This window comes from Acomys minous (genome assembly GCF_964271855.1).
Source record: "Acomys minous genome assembly, chromosome: 4".
NCBI classification, from domain to species: domain Eukaryota; kingdom Metazoa; phylum Chordata; class Mammalia; order Rodentia; family Muridae; genus Acomys; species Acomys minous.
The window spans coordinates 40,763,341-40,783,034 of NC_140486.1; the positions used below are offsets into that span (position 1 = coordinate 40,763,341).

Genomic DNA, 19,694 nt, shown 5'->3' on the forward strand with positions numbered 1-19,694 from the left:
ATATGCCAGGGATGAAAAAGAGATTCCCCTATGGGACACCTTCTCCATCAATAGAGAACACTTTAAAGAAACTGCTAGAAGCTTTCAGTTTAGTAGAAGGACAGAGATAAGTCTGCAACACACTCTTCTCCAGAAAGCCACCTGACTCTCTCAAACTTAAAACAATCTTAGAACAATGTTTTTAAAGATTTGCTTTGTTTTTAATTGTGCTCATATGTGTTTGTCTGTGTATGGATAAGTGCAGGTACCTGCAGGGCCAGAAGAAGGCAAGAGATGCTTCGGAGCTTGAGTTACAGATGGCTGTGAGTCACTTGGCAAGGGTGCTGGGAACCACACTCAGGTACAGTATACTTCATAGCTCAATCCTATCTCCTGGCTCCACATGTCCCTGGAATTCTTATAGTTAACTTAGAAGAGAGTGTCTATAAGGTATGAATTCCTCCTTTTACCATAAAGAGGGCACTTAGATGGGCCAACAATAAAACTGTGTAGTTCACTCAGATCAAACAAATAAGAGAGTTCTGCTGATATAAAACAGTATACGATAATTAAAAAAAAAAAGAAGAAGAAAGATGGACGGGAAGGAGAGAATGCAGGGAGGAGGGAAGAAATGAGGGAATGAAGAAAAGAGCGAAGGCAGAGAGACAACTCAACATCAAGGAGAAAGAAAGGCAGGCTTGTGAAAAAAACATTTAAAATAGAAACTTTGTGGCATAACATATACTTGCATATTTAAATTTTTATTTTTCTATTTATTTGTTTGCTTTGGTTTCTCGAGAATAGGGTTTCTCTGTGTAGTCTTAACTGTCCTGGACTCACTTTGTAGACCAGGCTGGCCTCAAACTCCCAGTGATCCACCTGCCTCTGCCTCCCAAATGCTGGGATTAAAGGCGTGAGGCACCACCACCTGGCTTACATTTTTATTTTTTGATCTTATAATATAATTATGTAACTTAACCTTTCCTCCTTCCACACTTGCTCATATATCCTTCCTTGCTCTCTTTCAAATTCATGGCCTCCTTTTCAACTGATTGTTGTTACATGGCATATATGTATATGTATACACATAAATGTGCTTAAATACAATCTCCTCAGTCTGTGTAATAGTTCCTGACTGTATGTTTTCAGGGATGACCAGTGGTACTGGATAACCACCTGGGGTGCTTGCTGTTCCTTGGGGAAGACTATTTCTCCTGCTCTTGGCATTCCTTAGCTGCCTGTAGACCTTTGTGTAGGGCTGAGGCTTCCAGGCTTTTCTCTGTGCACATTAGAATGTCTACTGCTGTTGTCCTGTTCAACTCAAGTTTAGAGAGCCATGCTGGTGAGACTTTATGGGTGTAGCTTCTGACATTCATAGGAGACACAATCTTGGAGAAGAACCTACAACTGCCACTGCACTAAGCCAGAATAATCCCTAACTACATTCTGAATACTTGTCCACACACCCACAGATAAACCTAGTCATCACCCATCACCAAGGAAACTTCTCTTTCCAACAGACAGACCATTACAGAAACCCACAACCTATCAAAGTGCAGTGCTGTGGAGCCCAGCACCAACAGGTTCATATCTTTAACATCTTAAAGTCAGAATCTAGATTTTTTTTTTTTCCTCAAAGCAGAATGGGAAATTTGCTGGAAAAAAAATGTAGAAAAATCTACTAAAATGCTGGGTAATGATTTTATTTCTTTTCACAGTGGTGTTAATTATAAAATGCTAAGCTGGACAACAGCTAATGAAACCATTTGGATTACAAATGAAAAAACATGAGCAAGAAGAAGTAATGTGCCTTAGCCTGAGGTCACCCACCCTCTAAATTGCAAACTGTGACTCAGTCTTGTGGTTGCAATCCCGAGCACCTGTCCCTTTCCCACAAAACCATAGATCTGTTCATTCATTTTTGTTAATACTGGTTGCAGACTCATTTTCCCCAAGTAATGAACACTTCCTCTTTTCGCTGTCTGTTGATGAAGACAGGAATGGCTGGCATTTTACAATCCCAGCACGACAAAAACACATATCCCTTGGACTGCTGTAAGCTGGCACAGTTTGCCTCCGAATTTCTATATTTAGGGTAAAATGGTGATATGAACCACTTTAAAAAAAGAAAATGCATGGCAGGTGAACAATTTTCAGGCAATTTATATTAGTCTTTAGAAACAGTCACACTAGAGACCACGCAAACCCTTGCAAGTGTTACTAAGGATGCTTTTACCCACCACAGTCATACTGCTAGGCAGAAATGCTGACGTAATCCTTACAATCAGAATAGGTACGTCTACTGAGTTTTTAAGCTTCATTCTTCAATTTGGCAGATACATCTACTCTAGAAAACATCATAAGCTTGGAAATACCGTGATTCCTATGTGACAAGCATTACCATAAGAAGTGTACCTCTATTTAAAAAGAACATTTGGGAAACAAAGAACATAGCTTTGTAGTAGAATATTTGTCTGTTAAGTGCTGCGTTCAACCCCCAGTACAACAAAAATCAACCAAAACCAAATGGAACACTTTAACCCCTCAAATGCTATACTTAGGTAGAAAAGTACCAGATAGATTCAGCCGCAGGACATTAAAGCCCAGCCACTGGAACATTTGCAGAAAAGCAAAAGAACTCACCCAGCATGCGTGTTCCATGTGGCTCCTTCTCCTAACCCTCTAAGGATGACCTTAGATGAACTTTAAGCAAATTAGAAAAAAAAAATATAAAGGGAAAATGAAGGAGGGGCAACACAAAGCTGATCTTTGACCAACTCAAGAAAGCAGAATTGTATAAACTTGTTAAAACAGGAAGCCCTCAGGATCCAGGGGACCTGCCCATGACCCCAGTATGGCCCACACCAGCCCACTGCAGGAAGGAACATCTCTTTTCCCCTGGATTTACAGAAATCCCCACACAATAGCTGGCATCCATACTTTGGCCTTAATGATGAGGGAATAGCAATGATTGCTCACGGGATGGTCAGATTTCCAGAGGAAATATAAAATATGCTGTTCCTTTTCTCCAACCACATCTCCCCCAGTGAAGGCAACAGTTGCCCAGTCCTAGATAGAAACCCAAAGCTTTCAACGGACTGTTTCCTACATGTGCCTCAGTATAGTCATGCAGCCAAGGACACCCAAGCATAAGGAAAGCTTCTAAACTTTCAACCAAAAAGAAGACATAATGTGTCTTAGGGGTCATGAACAAAATGCGAGGAGAAAAGAATTTAAAAGCACCCCTAGCATTGACAGATAAATAAAAAAGTATATAACAACAGAAAAGAAGCAGGAAGCTATCAAACCCAAATGAATATGTGGGGTCAAAAGTTAGACACTGGAATTTAATAGATGGCATGGCCAACTTAGTTTCAAATACATATTTATGATAATTTCTTTGTTTGTTTGTTTTCATTGTCATGAAGATTGAATATAGAGCCCAGCTATGCTAGGCAAAGGCTCTACCACTTAGGTATATCACTGACACCTAATAAAAAAGTTAAACATTAAACTGAAGTTGTATTGTAAGATATAAAGCAAAGCACAGATGAATTTTTTTTTAATTTTTAAAAACTAATATATGAAGACCATTCCACACAACAAAATCCAGGGGCATTAAGAAATCAATTTCCTTTCTGATAACCAAAGAACAAGAATTACAATAATGAACTGGCAGAGAAAGTTTCCAGTACCATAGACTCAAACAGATTCATACCCTTGAACAATTTTAGAATGCCAATCCTTGAGGCTTTCAGAAAGGAAAAAAAAACAGGTTAAAATAAAAATGGAATAAGACTGTGGTACTCTGAACACACAGGGAAATGAAATTCTTCACTATTCTGAAAAATGACTTTCCAATCTGGAATTTTTATATCCACCCATACTATTAACACCATCATACAGACAGCACGTTGTGAAGGTCACTCTTACACACACTGAATTTTCTTAGAAATTATCACAAAATGGGGACAGCCACAGTAAATAAGTAAAGGAATAGAGAAAGAGGCAACACACACACACACACACACACATGCATGCATGCACGCACGCACACACACACACTTGTGCCATGGACACACACATGCACACATACACGGCAAAGAATCGTCCCCAACATAACTGCAGCAGAAGAGAAGGGTTTCAAAAGTCACTGTCTCAAGGGGAAAATGTAGGAATGCTTAAATGTCTAAAGAGAAAGAGGGAGGCTTATAGAATGGGGGTGGTTTAGAGACGTAAGGATACATAAAACTGAGCCAAAGTAGGGAGAGGAACCCTAAGCAAATCGAAACATCAAGTAAAGGAAATATTATTCATTCCAGAAAAAATAAAAGAGAAAATACGAAAAGGATGGAAGAGTTTTAAATTGAGGCTCGCCCAGTCACGACGTGGACGGTGACTTTGTGAAATGTTGTTTTCCTGTAAAAGAAAGAACACTAGAACCCAGCCCTATCTCTCATGTGCTTATTTCACCTTGAGTTTTTCCACCCAGAGTCATATAACCACAGTCACCATCCATTGCTAAATAGCTCTTTCTTTAGGCTATTCATAAATGTATTTTATTTGCAAAGTGAACCTTGTTGATGATATAACTGATGAACTCAGACTCTGTGAGGAGGTTCTCAATCCTGAGAGCAAACACACATGCCAAAACACTAGAACTTTTAAAAAAGAAACACACAACTGTCTCTTTCTATTCATTCTTGGATATTCAATAGAAATCAACTCACACGTCCATCAGGTCAACAATTAATCATGCACACAGTAATAATGAATTGGAGCTACAGTTAACAAAACCCAACCACAGGTCCCCTAGAGTCAAACATGTGGCATCAACACTTTTCCAAGACTTTCCATATCAACAATAGTCAAACCAGAAGTTTCACATCAATGTTACATTTCCAACACAGAGTAACCACAAAAAATCCTGGTCTCTGAATTTTGATAGATTTCAAAGACAACCATCTACGGAAAACTGACTAAGTCACAGTAAAACATACAACCATTAACACATTAGCTCTATGCAGGAAAAGTCTTGGAAAGCTTTGTTACTGTTATTTGTTTGTTTTTTGTTTTGTTTTGTTTTGTTTTCAGACAGGGTCTCTCTGTGTAGCCTTGGCTGTCCTGGACTCACTTTGTAGACCAGGGTGGCCTCGAACTCACAGTGATCCACCTGCCTCTCCCTCCCATGTGCTGGGATTAAAGTCGTGCGCCACCACGCCTGGCTGTTACTGCTATTTGAACAACAGTAAATTTTTCAAAACTTGGGCACATCATGATCTTCCTCTCACTTCTGTAGATAGTCTATGGCAAATTATTTTCTCAGGAAAAGAAACAAACTTACCTTTCACAAGCCCGGACAGTCCATGCGGCAATTATCCATAACGAGATACTAAAAACCAAGAGCACAGTTCCTGGGCAGATAGTCATTAAAGTCTTCATAACAAAACGCGTATTGAAGTTTATCTTATTAAGTGCCCCAATGCTTCTAGAGGAGGCATCGGTGAAAAGTTTGCTGTGTAAAAGCATGACTCTGGCAATCAGATAGAGTCTTAAGAACATTGGTATAGATAAAATAATATCCACATCAGCGGTGGTTGTGGAGGGGGCATAGGAGAAGGCAAGCCGGGCTGTCCATGTGAACGTGTAATTCCCAGGTATGGGATGAATAGCACACACCAGTATTTCCAAGCAGATGAAGAAAATACGCTCATAAGTCATGGCTATTCTCCAGTCATCTGCTCCATTGTCCACCATGAATAACTGAAAAAAAAGTAGAAAAGCGGCTTCAGTATGGCATGGATGCTCCACAAGTGTTAGCGCACAACTTAAAAAAAAAAAAAAAGACATAACGGGTGATGCTTAGCAACTGGGCAAGCTAAAGCTTACAGCTTGTAAATTCTAGCCAGGTATACTATTTATAGAAGAAGGCAACGGTATCAATGGGGGAATTCCCTTCTGCAAAAACTAAAATGAACGGCTAGCTTTAGAGGAGCTCAACTGTTTGGGAGTCCACATTACTGGACAATCACACAGCGGACTTGCTTTGTAACAGCCTGCTCTCCTGTTGAAGGGACGGTGTTTCCGCCCATGCACGGCTCTACTTACAGTGCCTCTGCAGTCAGTTCAGCCCTAGAATGTAGCGACACATGAGCACCCTTATGAGAAATCTTATTCTAGGGCTCAGGAAAATCACAAGAAACCACAGATAAATATGGCAGAAACATTTATTGTAGTTTCCGTATTATTGTTCTTATATCTTATTAAATTCTTCCTCAAAAAAGACTACCTTTCGTTATTTTTTGTCATCTTTGATTGCACAATTAAGAACTGGCTGTTTATATCCCAGACCCTGGCTGTCCATGAACTACCAAAAGAACTCAGAAGTATGTGTTTGCCTTTCTTGCTGCCATGACGACTTGTGGGGGGTCCTGGCGTTTGAGTTCAGTAATCCATGGGTGTAAATCCTGCTCTCATGCTGTAGGCCCGTGTACTAGGAAGATCCATCTGCCCTGATGCCAACAGTGCTTTGTACCAAGGAAGATGTCTTTTCCTCCTTCTGCTAAGTATCCAGCCTAACTAAGACTAAACAACCAGAAAGAACACATTTGCCTTCTCAGGTGAGCAAGCTGCAGAGTGGGTGGGAAAAGATCCACATTGTGGTCTCTTCTAGAGGAATGAACTTCCCACCCACAGAGACAGGGCAGATCTCGGTTCTTGTTAGTTAGTCCATTTGTGTTACTTCTCTCCCAGGACCCTTCCTTTACTGATACTTTGCAAAAATAGTAATTTCAGGACAAAAGTGCCTCTTCTGTGTGATACTTGATTCACAGAGATAGAAAGTCATCAGACATTTTTATCAAAATGATGTCAATATTTAAAGGGTCTACTTTCTTTACAACTTGCTTCCAACTGACAGGGCAGACTTTAAAACCGAAACCTACCTCTGAAGGGGCTGAGGGTTGCACAACTCCAAAGGGTCTTTAAACGGCCACACACACTCTCACTCCCAAGCCCACTGTACCCTTTCTCCTAGCTTCTGTGCCATGCTTCCTGTGTCTAAAGCAATGCCACACCAAACCCTCCTTTCCCTAGCACCTGTGTGCTGTCCCACTTAGGGAAATATGGAAATAAGTCCACATCATTACCACTTACCAAAACCAATACAAAAGACACAAAGGAGAAGCAAGGCCAGCTGTCTGCACTGGATGGAGGTGGGTTTCTGGGACTTCTTCAATTCCAGGAGGATTTCCCTGCCATTGGGCCCTCTGCCGTGCTGGCAGATTACTAACATATCTGCACTGTGGAAAGCAGTCTTCTGGCATTAACTTTTACTTTCTTTGTCATTCTCTTCTTCAGGAAAAAACAAACAAACAAACAACAAACAAAACAAAACAAAAAACACTCTTCCCCTGGCTTCTGCATTGCTTTGTTCTTGTCATCTCTGTTACTCTCAGGGACTTCAGTCTCCTTCCAGACTTTGGGGGTCACTGCTCATCCTTTGACTGACCCTCCCTGGACCCCTCCTCTTGGAAATAACCCTCATCATCTAACAGTCACATGGAAATGTAAATTACATAATCCTATTACTATCAGGAACAATAGTGTTCAAAATCCCTCCATTGCCCGATGGGAAAGCAGACAAGGCACTGTGCTGTACGGTCTTGCCTAGCTCCTACTCCATCACTCATGGCTTTTCCTCATAGCTCCTGTGGTTGTAAATCACAGAGCCTGCACCCTGTGCCTCCTTCTGTGTCTTCTACACTATGTCTTGTAGCCTAGAAAGCCTTTATCTAGCAGACTCTTCCTTACTCAAGACTAGATTTCACATCACCTCCAAATCTAAACCTCCCTTGTTGCATTACGGGTGCTGCTATACCTCCTTCTGGCGTTTTCACGGAGGACAATGACACTTGCACCCCTGCCTATCTCTGAAGGTTGACACAGGGACCACTTCTACCTATCAGATGCCAACAGATGCTTGTTGCAGCAGCTGCTTTGACACTTCTACCTCAAAGATGACCATCCTGACTGTTGCAAAGGTCGTAGTGTTCTTTAAACACACTCATGGAAGATGAGAACACCAAAGTGTAACTCAAAACATTCTGCAAACTTACACCAGATGTACTGACTGATAAGTCATTGCACTTGTGAGATTTTGAAATTACACAGGAAATCTAGATAATTTTCTTCTTCGGTAACTTCTCTAGGGAAGTTTCTATTTCATAACTTTTTATTATCTATTCTACTCACAGTTCATTTTTTATTCTCAGATAACTTATTTTGAGCTTGATAGTATGCATTGAAGTGTTGTCAGGAAGAAGTACTTTCTTCTCCCCAGAACAAAAATAACATTTTTTTTCCCGTTCATACAATCATCCATGTGGAATTCTAAACACCAGGTGCCAGGGCTGGGCTCCTTCCTGGCCATGTTGTAGAATTCACAGTAGACAGAGAGTCTGCCCACTGAAATTAACTTTGATCAGGAAAGAAAACGTCAAGATGACTTGAAGCAATTTAATAAAGTAATTAGGCCTCTGGATGTTGCAATGAAAGAAACAAACAGAAGATAAAATGGGGAAGGATAAATCTGACATGGCTGCAGATATGGTCATCAGGGAAGACTCTGGGGAGCACCATTTGATGCAGATCCTGATAAGAAAAACAGCCCATCATGTAAAGGGCATCCCAAGCATGCATGGTGAAAAGCATAGGTGAAGGTAGTGGCTTCAGAACAGCTCATTATGCTCAAAGAAGAAAAGAACACTGGAGTGGCTGAGTTAAATGGCCAGGGACAGAGTGAAGGGTGTTGGGTTTAAAGGTACAAACAGCAGCACATCAGGCAGCCCTTATGGGAAATGGCAGAGACTGGATTTCCTTCCAAATACATGGGAACCCACCGAAACCACTAGGCAAGGCAGTGACAGGATATGACCTGCAGCCTGCAAGGCTTATCCCTCTGCCACGGAGACTTGTAGTGAGAGGCAAATGTAAAAGGATGCAAGCTGCACAACACCACTTGACTTGAGTGGTTAGAGTACCCTTGTAACCTGGACCAGGAGTTGCCATGGAAATGCAAAAGTGGTTTTGATGTGCATTGATTGCACTATTGCTAGAATTTGCTGATGTACTGAATGTGAGTATGATAAAACAAAGAGAGGGGCTCACAGACGGCTACTGAATTTCTACCCTGAGTAAAATCAGGATGGGTGGTGAAGCCACTTTCTGAGAATATTTCCTACACTATGCAGAGTGCAAAGGTGAGAAATGAAAAGCCCTATTCTGGACACTAAGATCTGAATACAGATGCCAAGAGTAACTTAAGATATGCGAGTCACACTGAGAAGCCCAGAACATTGAAATACATTTGGGAGGCATCTGCATTTAAGTGGTTTATTAGAGCAAATAAAGAATACAAGAGAGTTAAAAAAAAAAAAAAAAAAAGCAGGACATGGCAGTTCTCAAGGCCAAGTTTGGAGGACCTCGATGGTAGGGGCCGTAAGAAGGTCTGAAATGCAGCAGTCACTGAAGGGAGAAGCAAAGAGTGGTGTGGTATTCTGAAAGCCAGGGACCTGGGGGCTGTCGATTACAGACTGCAAAAATGGTATTTAGCAGGTTCAGAGAAGTGGTAATGTACTCAATCGTCCCTAGAGAACACAAAAAGCATTCTAAAACATTCCAGTCCCTCAAAGTCAACATCAAAATCTAAGCGCAGAAACGCCCTATTTGCATTTCACATATCTCTGTAAGAGGTATGACCTGTTTTCAGCTCGCAGGTAGGGGAGTTCACCAGAACGACTGAGAACAAATCAGATCTTTGCTTCTTTTTTATTCTAATATTATTAAGAGAAAAAATATTTGGGGGGGGGCTGTCAAATACTTTATTTTTTTAATTTTTTAATTTTTTTATTCATATTACATCTCAATGGTTAGCCCTTCCCTTGTATCCTCCTATTCCTCCCTCCCTCCCCCTTCCCCTATGTCTGTGATTGAGGGAGACCTCCTCCCCCTATATATGCTTTTAGGGTATCGAGTCACAGTGCTCTCCTACGACAGCTACAGCTCCGCCAATCCTAATTCTTGGATTTAAGTAGCTAGGTGACAGGGACAGATCCCTGATAGGGGTCAGATGTGATTCCTCAGAGGCCAAGCCGGGCATCTAGTGTTGACATACTTTAATTCTGGGTCTGTAGATATTGCCCTTCCCAGACTATGACGTCAGAGTCTATCCCACAACAAGCCTCAGTTTTCTGGGATAACTGTCTTATGTTTGCTTGGATAGTCACGCTTGTATGTCCCCGTCATTATCTACAGTTAATGGGCAGCACATGAACTCGGTGGAGGAGGAGCTAGTGTACAGCAGAGAGGCCCAGCTACACAGGCAAGTGGCCTGCTGTGCAGCGCAGAGGCTCAGCTATGGGGGCCCTACCTGCTTCTTTTTTATGCATTCCTCTCAACCACCCTGGAAGATCCTGGGCTCAGGGACAACATCTTATACATCATGGGAACTTTTACTAGACCATGTCAAGGATACCGCTAATGAAAAAACTGAAACCCCAAAATACCCACGGAATACTTCTGTCATAGGTTCGCTATGAAATAAAGAAGCATAGACAAGGCGTGGTTGCGCGTGCCATTAATCCCAGCACTCTGGAGGCAGAGGCAGTCAGTCGGATCTTTGAACTCAAGGCCAGCCTGGTCTACAGAGTGAATTCCTGGGCAGCCAGGGCTACACATGCAGAGAAACTCTGTCTTGGGGGCTGAGAGGAATCATGAAACATAAGAGTAACAAGCAAGAGAGAAGTAGCCACACTCAATAAGTACAATGATAATTAATACCATGTGGCCCTGACAGAAAGTGCAAAATGCACCTGCTACACGAGAGGTCAGAGAGGCAGGAAGGCAGGCCATCAACAGGGAAAACAACTAGCAGACAAAAAGACAATAGTCATCAACAATAAAGTTGGGTCCAAGACTGAGACCTGATCTCCCCCAGAAAAGTATTTGCCTATGAAAGATTTGGCTGTGAAAATGAACCCAAGAATACAGGTAAGAAAAAGGTCGGAATTCTTCCATAAACTCAGAGAAATGAAGTCTTTCTGACTGTGCTGCGGGCCTAAGCCTTAACACAAACAAATGAACAGTAACACACTTACACTGTACTCCATGGAACTGTCACAAAAGACTTGCTGAATGCAGAAGTTCCTACAGAAATCAGAAACCCAACAAAAATTCAGCAAGAGACCCAAAGACCAGCAATGGAAATAAAATAGAAATTATTCTTCAATGCATTTAAAGTAAATATGCCTAGCTTTAATCATAAAAGGAAAGTCAAGTAACTTTTCTTTCTTTCTTTCGTGTTTGTTTGTTTGCTTGTTTTTAAACTTAGAGCCAAAAAAAGTAGCCAGGCCTAGTAACACAGGCCTGTGTGTAATTATAGCTAACTAAGGAGGCACATACTTTAGTCAAAGCCAGCCTGAGTAACTTAGGGAGACCCTGTGTCAAGTAATAAAAATAATGATGCCTAGGACTACAGCTGCTGGGGGAAGAGCACTGGCATAGCATACACAAGACGTCAGGTGTGACCTGCAGTGCCAGAAGAAAAAGTAAGTTGTACAAGTTTTGTAACCTGCTGTACTTCTGAAGAGGGGAACAAAGAACTTGCACGTGACAGTATTTGCACGTATTGCAACAGTGTAACTGTGAATCCTGCCAGCTCCTGAGGAAGGGGGCGGTTCATCAGACTGTATTCTCATTGGCCACGCATTTCCATCCCCTTACATCAATGTATTTGCATGCTTGCTCAACAGTAAACACATGGTCATGTGTTGCAGCACTGCTTTTATATATGCAAATGTCTGAGATAATCTGATTGATTTAAAACAGAAATGAGTGAAAGAAATTATGGATGTCGCCCAAACAAAATAAGCCTGGGACTAAAAGATTTTTTTAATCGCTTTAAACTACTAAATAGAATGATATATTAAGTACTAGAGGTTTAAAAAAAAAAACAATGTATCTGCTAGTGTTTGTGCAGATGTGTTAAACAGGAAACACATATTTGCATTTCATGTGTATAAAATACCTCTGATAAGAGACTAAAATTTATGCTAAGAACCATAGGGAGATAAACTGAGGGTCTGAGGACTGAGAAGAAAAGAGTGACAGGTAACCAAGCAAAATTAAGTACTTTTACTTTGGGGAACATGTGGACAAAATTAATTATTAATAAAAATCAAGGAAAATAATTTACAACAGGATGAGGATGAACAAGGTCATTAGACATTCACACACTTCCTGCCAAAGTCTATGTGCTCAAGTCTAGAAAGTAATGGCTGAGCTCATGAGTGACAATACAGAAATCCAATTTATAGCTAAAGTATCCTTACCAAACAAAATATTGAAAGATTAAATTTTATAACTATGTCCAGCAGAATGAACTAAAATAATAATAATGATGATGATGATGATGATGATGATGATGATGATGATGATAACAATCATAATCTTTCCTTGTTAAGCTTTAAACAAGTATCCAATGATACCCCTTTCCGCAGTGATAGTTGGGTGTCTGCTCATCTTCCTTTCTGAATTCTGGTCTGAAACAGGAGCCATGCCAGAGTTTGTCCATTCCTTTCCCACAGCTGGGAAGGACAAAAGAACACCCGTCTTCAGTTATGGGCAGGGGTCAGCCAAACACTCTCTCATATTCCTTGTTTTTCCTTTCTCTTCCCACTACAGACAAAACTACTTTTCTAGACTTCTTTGCAGTAACACTGCATTTTCTCTCTCCTACATTCCAAATGGTGCAATTCTGGTCTCCTATCTTAAACACAAGGTTACCCGATGGCACACAAGAATGCATTGGGTTAAAAAAAAAAAGGCTATGATGAATATAGACATCTTCCTTCTCTCCTTCAGGTAGAGCCTAGATCTGCAGCACCCATCTTGTTACCGAATCAAAAGATTCTGAAAGAATCTCACCAATTATAGCCTGGACATTTGAGGCCACAGAGCCAGCACCTCCCATCCACTGGATTGTCTATTATTTCTGAGGCTGAAAACTAAGACTGCACTTAACTTTGTATGCTTTAGGCTTATGTGTGAATATCTGTAAAAGAAAAAGACTATTTATTAAGGGAAATAATTTGTGGAGGAAGCAGTCAAGAAATCCATCAGAAGGCATACACCTCAAATATGAAATGTAAAATGTGCTAGCTGCTGAGTGGTAGAGCTGTTTGTGGGTGGATGGCTCTTGTTCATGACTTTCAAGTGTCAACCAACTGCTCTGAAATCTCTCGGTGTGAGTCACAGGAAACACGATCCTTAGTGTTGGAGAAGCTTGTACTTAATACATGGCCGGACCATTTACTAGCTAAATGGTTTGGGGCAACTGATTTAGACTCTCTAAAGTTAAACCTGCTCATTTACAACATGGAATAAAAATATCCACCTTACATGGCTCGTAGGAGGCAACACCCACTCTGTTGACGCTGATCAAAGTCAAGCCAGGAACTCAAGAATAAGGAATAGTATTCCATGGACCCTCAAGCGAAGCAGCAACATAAATTAAACGAGAACTCGCGTTCTGAACGTGGAAAAACTGAACATGGACTACAGTAGAGTCACCCGTGAGAGGAACTCACAAACCTCCCCTGTGCTTGCTTCAGGAGGAATTCTTATCATCGCTGAAACATGAGCTTCTGAGAGTTCCTCTTCTAATCTAATCAAGAGCTTCAGCCACAGATAAAACCTTAGAACTGTCCACGTGATCCAGAGATAATTGAGATTATCATGGGTTTGGGATCTGCTCCCCTTCAGACCTAGTATAATTAAAATCGAATCTTGACCCCTTTCAGGGGGCGTCTGGCGGCTGTGCCCACTTCTGGGTGCAGACACACTACCCGTAAGTGTCATTGTCATCGTATACTGCAGCTCATGCAAGGTGTCTGTACTAAGAACTTGTGAGCCTTTCCAAAAAACACGGAATGTTCATTTTCCTTGCCCCTTTTCTCTAAATAGAATGGAAACTACAGAAAATACAGGAGTCCGTGGCTTATGCATTCAAGCTCCAGAATCCAGTCATGCAGAGCTCAAGTCTCATTGTGACCTGCTACCTCGCCTCAGCTCTATGACCCTAAAGAATGACTCAACTTTTTCCTCTTCAAATTTGTGATGTGTAAAGGAATTAGGAATTGATTGCTAGGGAGTGAACTATAGGTAAAGCTAAGAAATGTAAAGCCGTAACTAAATAAGAAAAAAAATGTTTCTTTCTAAATGTTTAATCCATTAATTAATAAAATAATTATTAAAAACAAATAATCATAAATATTTTAATTTATTATTATAAATAAAGGGCTGCATAATAATAAAAATCTAAAATAATAAAATTCCTTTGAAGCATTAAATAACTGCTACATAGCTAAAATATAATATCATCACCTTTGTTATTTTAAGCACTTAAAAAGCTAGCTAAAAGGCAGTTCATGGTTATTAGCACATTTGCCCTTTAAGAGCTTAATTAAAGGACAAGCGGTTGAAAGGATTTGCCGTGGTCACCCCATGAGTGAGCGAAAAGCTGAAAGCTAAAGTTCAGGGCCTCTAGCATTCACATCATTTGACAGGAGCATCAAGTAGCTCAGAAAAGGTGGAAGAAAATCAAATATTTAAAAAGCAAATGAATGTTTACCCCCTAATTTACATTATGATTTCTGCAATGTCACATCTAACTCCCTGATGCTCTTGGAAAACCTCCTCTTCTCTGGCAGAAACAAATATTGAAATAAACTTCCACATTGCACCCTGTGTGCTTAGGGAACAGAAACAGAGCACGCCCTAGCTCAGACTGGCTCTAAGTTGCAGCTTCTACATCTGCAGACCCCTTTATCCCTGGCATTGGTGGTCTAGAGCTTCTTAGCCCACACAGTGTTTGAGATGGAATCCAAAAGATCTCACGACATTAAGATGGCTGTATTTTAGGTAAGTACTGATCCATACCAAACGGACAACCACTTAAGATGTGTATTGTATTTTTTTTTATTAATTTATTCTTGTTACATCTCAATGGTTATCCCATCCCTTGTATCCTTCCATTCTTCCCTCCCTCCCATTTTCCCCTTATTCCCCTCCCCTATGACTGTTCCTGAGGGGGATTACCTCCCCCTGTATATGTTCATAGGGTATCAAGTCTCTTCTTGGTAACCTGCTGTCCTTCCTCTGAGTGCCACCAGGCCTCCCCCTCCAGGGGACATGGTCAAAGGTGAGGCACCAGAGTGTGTGAGAAAGTAATATCCCACTCTCTACTCTACTGTGGAGAGTGTTCTGTCCATTGTCTAGATCTGGGTAGGGGTTTAAGGTTTACTGCCTGTATTGTCCTTGTCTAGTGCCTAGTTTGAGTGGGACCCCTGTGCCCAAATCTGCCTATCATAATGTTCTATTTGTAGGCTTCTAGGACCCTCTGGGTCCTTCTACTTTGCCTTTCTCCCATGAATCTCACATCTAGAGTCCCACTAGTATGTCCTCTCTTCTGTCTCTGTTTCCTGGTAAGTAAAGGCTTTCGTGGGACATGCCCGTTGGGCTAATATGCAGATATAAGTGAGTATATACCATTTGAGTCTTTCTGCTTCTGAGTTAACTCACTCATTATGATCATTTCTAGCTCAATCCATTTATCCACAAATTTTGGGAATTCCTTGTTTTTAATAGCTGAATAGTATTCCATAGTGTATATGTACCACAGTTTCTTTATCCATTCTTCTATTGAGGGACACTTAGGCTGTTTCCATGTTCTGGCTATTATGAATAAGGCTGCTATGAACATGGTTGAGCAAATTTTCTTGTTGTATGCTGGAGCATCTTCTGGGTATATTCCAAGGAGTATTATGTTTTTAATCCTCATTTTAAGAGAAAGGCAAGGGTCAAAGGTTAAGGAACTAGTTATGGATAAATGTTTGGTAAAACAGATGAAGTACAGACATGGATAAGAACCCACGTGATCTCTCCACAGCAATGAAACTGACATCCGTCACATACTTAGTAGTTAGGAAACAAATGTGGAAAGAACAAGATGTTACCAGTGATGAGGCCGATAAAGTTACATGTGGTTACCTGGTTTGGTAGTGAGTACAGCAACTGAATGGAGGAAGAGTCATTACATTGAAGTAAGTCAGTTGTGTCAAGAAATATTGATAAGCCAGGCATAGTGATTACACACCTTTTATCCTAACACTCAGGGAGGCAGAGACAGGCGCATAGTTTTGAGTTCGAGACCAGCTTGGTCTACAAAGAGAGTTCAGGACAGTCGAGGCTATAGAGAAACAAAACACAACAAAACACAAGAAAAAAGAAAAAGTACTGATAGACAGACAGAGTATATACACACACACACACACAGAGAGAGAGAGAGAGAGAGAGAGAGAGAGAGAGAGAGAGAGAGAGAACACTCACATGGGACACACACCTCTGAAGCATGAGTCTTAACACATTTAATGAAGGAGCACATGATTTAATACATTTCAGTCACCAAAGAACATCACCAAATCCCAACACAGTGCAGCCTCATGTTCCAAAGAACAGTGCCAACCTCAGGAAAGACAACAGGGTTTAACTGAATACTTCTGTGAGGTTAGTGATGTTGAGAACGACAATACCTATATCTAAATTTTAGAAATATTTTATCCATATCATTAAAACACAAATTAGTATATGATACCAATACGATCTGCAAACTATTCAAAGAAAACAATGGCCAGGCTATCTTTCAGGAGGCCCTGTAGAGCTTTTTCCCCAGAGATGAAATATGCCACCGCACCCTGCCCTGCCCCCCTACTCAGGAAGCTAATGACAATTACAAAGATTCAGGAAGCTCATGAAACTTGTCAGGTTCTAGAAGCAGAAACAGTTCCAACATGTGTGTGTCCCTCCCACCCCCACGCAGGCTGGAAAGAACAGCTGGGGAAAAGAGACTCTTCCATGGAGTTCACACGAGGCCTATGGGGAGACTCAAGGCTTAGGCTTCTGTGAGTTGTCATGAATACTGCAGGGGGCATTGCCAGAGATGCACCTGCCACTGAGTGAACTATGCTCTTATAAGTAACCCCAGTAAATGCACCAGCTCACCCAGCTAAGTTTGGATGGACCTGTTCCCTCATTCTCCCCTCTACACTTTATCGGAGGTGGGTAAAGATTTATTGGCATCTCCCCAGGAAACTCACACAATGGGTACGTGCGAAACATATTTTCACACAGACTGAGAAAAAGTGCTGAACAGCATGCTGTAATAAGAAAGAAACAGAAATCAAAAGGAAGGCTGGATGATCAAGGAAATACACTAGTAGGCAAATAAAAACTACACATAACTATCAACAACCTGAAAATGGCTAATTTGGAGGAGATGGAAAAGCAAGATATAAAAAGATACTAGACATTAATAATAAAATAATAATAATAATAATAATAATAATAACAACAACAACAACAACAATAATGGGAGAGAAAATGGAAGCTAGAAGGGAACCTCAGAGATATGTACAAGGAAGTGTGCCCTTGTATACAAGGACAGAGAGTCTAGTATACGTTAAACATTGCTTAATACACATATTTGCTAAAAAAAATAAGAGTGAGCAATAAAAGAGAGGATATAAATTATATAGCTTCCAAACTACTACAGTGGGAGATAAATTAAGAAAACAAACAAACCCATGTTACCCATGACAAGACTAAGAATAAAGAGGAAAAATATAAACTTAACATAAGGTCTGAAATAGGTACAAACATAACAGTGCCATACTCCAACACGCAGTGTTGAAAGCAAGTTAAGGGGGACACCGGAAATCTCAGGGCGAACACTGAATCAGCATGGAGGGAGGGGGCCTATTACACTGTTTACTGATACAGTTTCATTCAGAGGCTACACAGAGGACCGACAAGAAGACCTCTAATAAGCGCCGCCACAGGGAAACCAGCCTTGGGATAAAATGGAAGGCTATTTTAGCCTTGGTTGTAATGTTCCTTTTCTCCTTTGATAAATAACACCTAAGAGGCGAAGAAATGAAAAAATCTCTACCGCCACGAGGCAAAAAGCTCCAAAGGCTAGAAGAGAGGAAACTTGAGAGCTGTCAGGAGTCCGAGAGCTCGGGGTCCCCCTCACAGTGGCTTCCCCTTTCTTCCTGCCCTTTCATGTGCAACAAAAGGCACCACAAAAGGGGCTGAAGCCAGTGAAGAAGCAGTGAGGAAGAAAAGCCACTAGCATGGCTCCTGAGCTCCAGTCCCGGTTATGGGAACACATTCCAAAAGTGTGTACTACACGGAACAAAAGTCTGAGAATGAGCCTGATCAAGTTTCTTTAGTTCTTTTAGTTTTCCCTATGCCAAGCCTTTGAAATTAGAACACAGTCTTATGAAACATGTCAATCCCACTCCAATAAGAGTTAAGGTTAAGCAAAAAATACACTCAATTGCAGTCACTGTTTGATTTTCAAACCTTCTTTACTAAAAATATTCTATTTAGCTTCTTAATGACTGCAATGGTTGTTAATATTAAAACTTCCCTGCTTAAGAAGAAATGACAAAACAGACACTAAGTGCAGTTCTGTCAAAATTCAAAATGCCTGTAATTAAATCCAAGTGACTGGGACTAACTGAATACTCACATGGCAGGACCATCAAGACTAAGTTGGTTTTTTTTAATATGTGTTTCCAAATTGTATACTTAGGATTCAAAATCAGCAACATTCTATTTTCAGTGTTCCCTTGAAAAAGAAACAGTTTTGGCTGGGGAGATGTTTCAACTGCCAGAGCTCTGGATACTCCTGCAGAGGATGTGGCTTTGGTTCTCTGCATCCACATGGCAGCTCTCAGCCATGTGAAAACTACGACTTCAGGGTATCTGATGCCCTTTCTGGCCTCCACAATGACCAGGCACACACATGGTGGACAGACATACATGTAGACAAAACACTCATACACATAGGATAATAAGAATAAAGTATGCACACTCACAAAAATGCTTGCTAGGATGATACTTGAGCTGAGCATCAAGGCACAGAATAGTAGTGTATACAGACTTCAAAATATAGCTTGCACAAAAGTACAGAAATCTTAATGAATGGCATGGCTTAGTCTCTCCAAACATATAAAGGAGGTTTTTAATAATATTCATATAGCTAATCCTGCTGTCAAACAACAACAACAACAAAACAAAAACAAACAAACAAACAAAAAACCCTATCAGGGCAAAGGAATAAGAGGCAGGAAATCACCAAGAGCTTTTAGCACACAAAAAGGAAGTTGGCCCTACCATTCAGTTGAAGTCAGATATGAGTGCAAACTTCCGGGGCATTTTAAAATTAGAATAACATGTTTTATGTTACTATAGAGACCATTAGAACTTTTGTTTTTCTGAACCATTCACTTGATTAATATGGAAATGTGGCTATAGTAGATGAGAATACAAAAGAAAAAGCTCTCACACCTAAACAAGGGAGTTGAGATGGACGTCTGAGAGTGGAGCACCATTACGTCATGGACTTAGATTCATGCCCATTTTGTTTACGTCATCAACATTCTTTCATGCCCTCTACTTCTCTTTCATGGGTAATTGAGTATTGGTTCCTATCCCATCACTGTGCACATCCCTAGAGACAGATGAAAAAGACGAAACAAGACATATCTTACGGAACAATTAATTATGGATAAAGATTACTCTAGTATAGTTTC

General features: G+C 40.7%; 1 protein-coding gene across 1 annotated transcript in view; it reads right to left on the reverse strand.

The window, feature by feature from the left end:
• The window catches only part of KCNN2 (potassium calcium-activated channel subfamily N member 2), a 136,013-nt gene that overhangs the window by 94,072 nt on the left and 22,247 nt on the right, over positions 1-19,694 (reverse strand). The window contains exon 4 of the mRNA XM_084778411.1: positions 5,324-5,742. Coding sequence (XP_084634537.1) covers positions 5,324-5,742 — 419 coding nt within the window. The remainder of the gene's footprint in view (positions 1-5,323; positions 5,743-19,694) is intronic.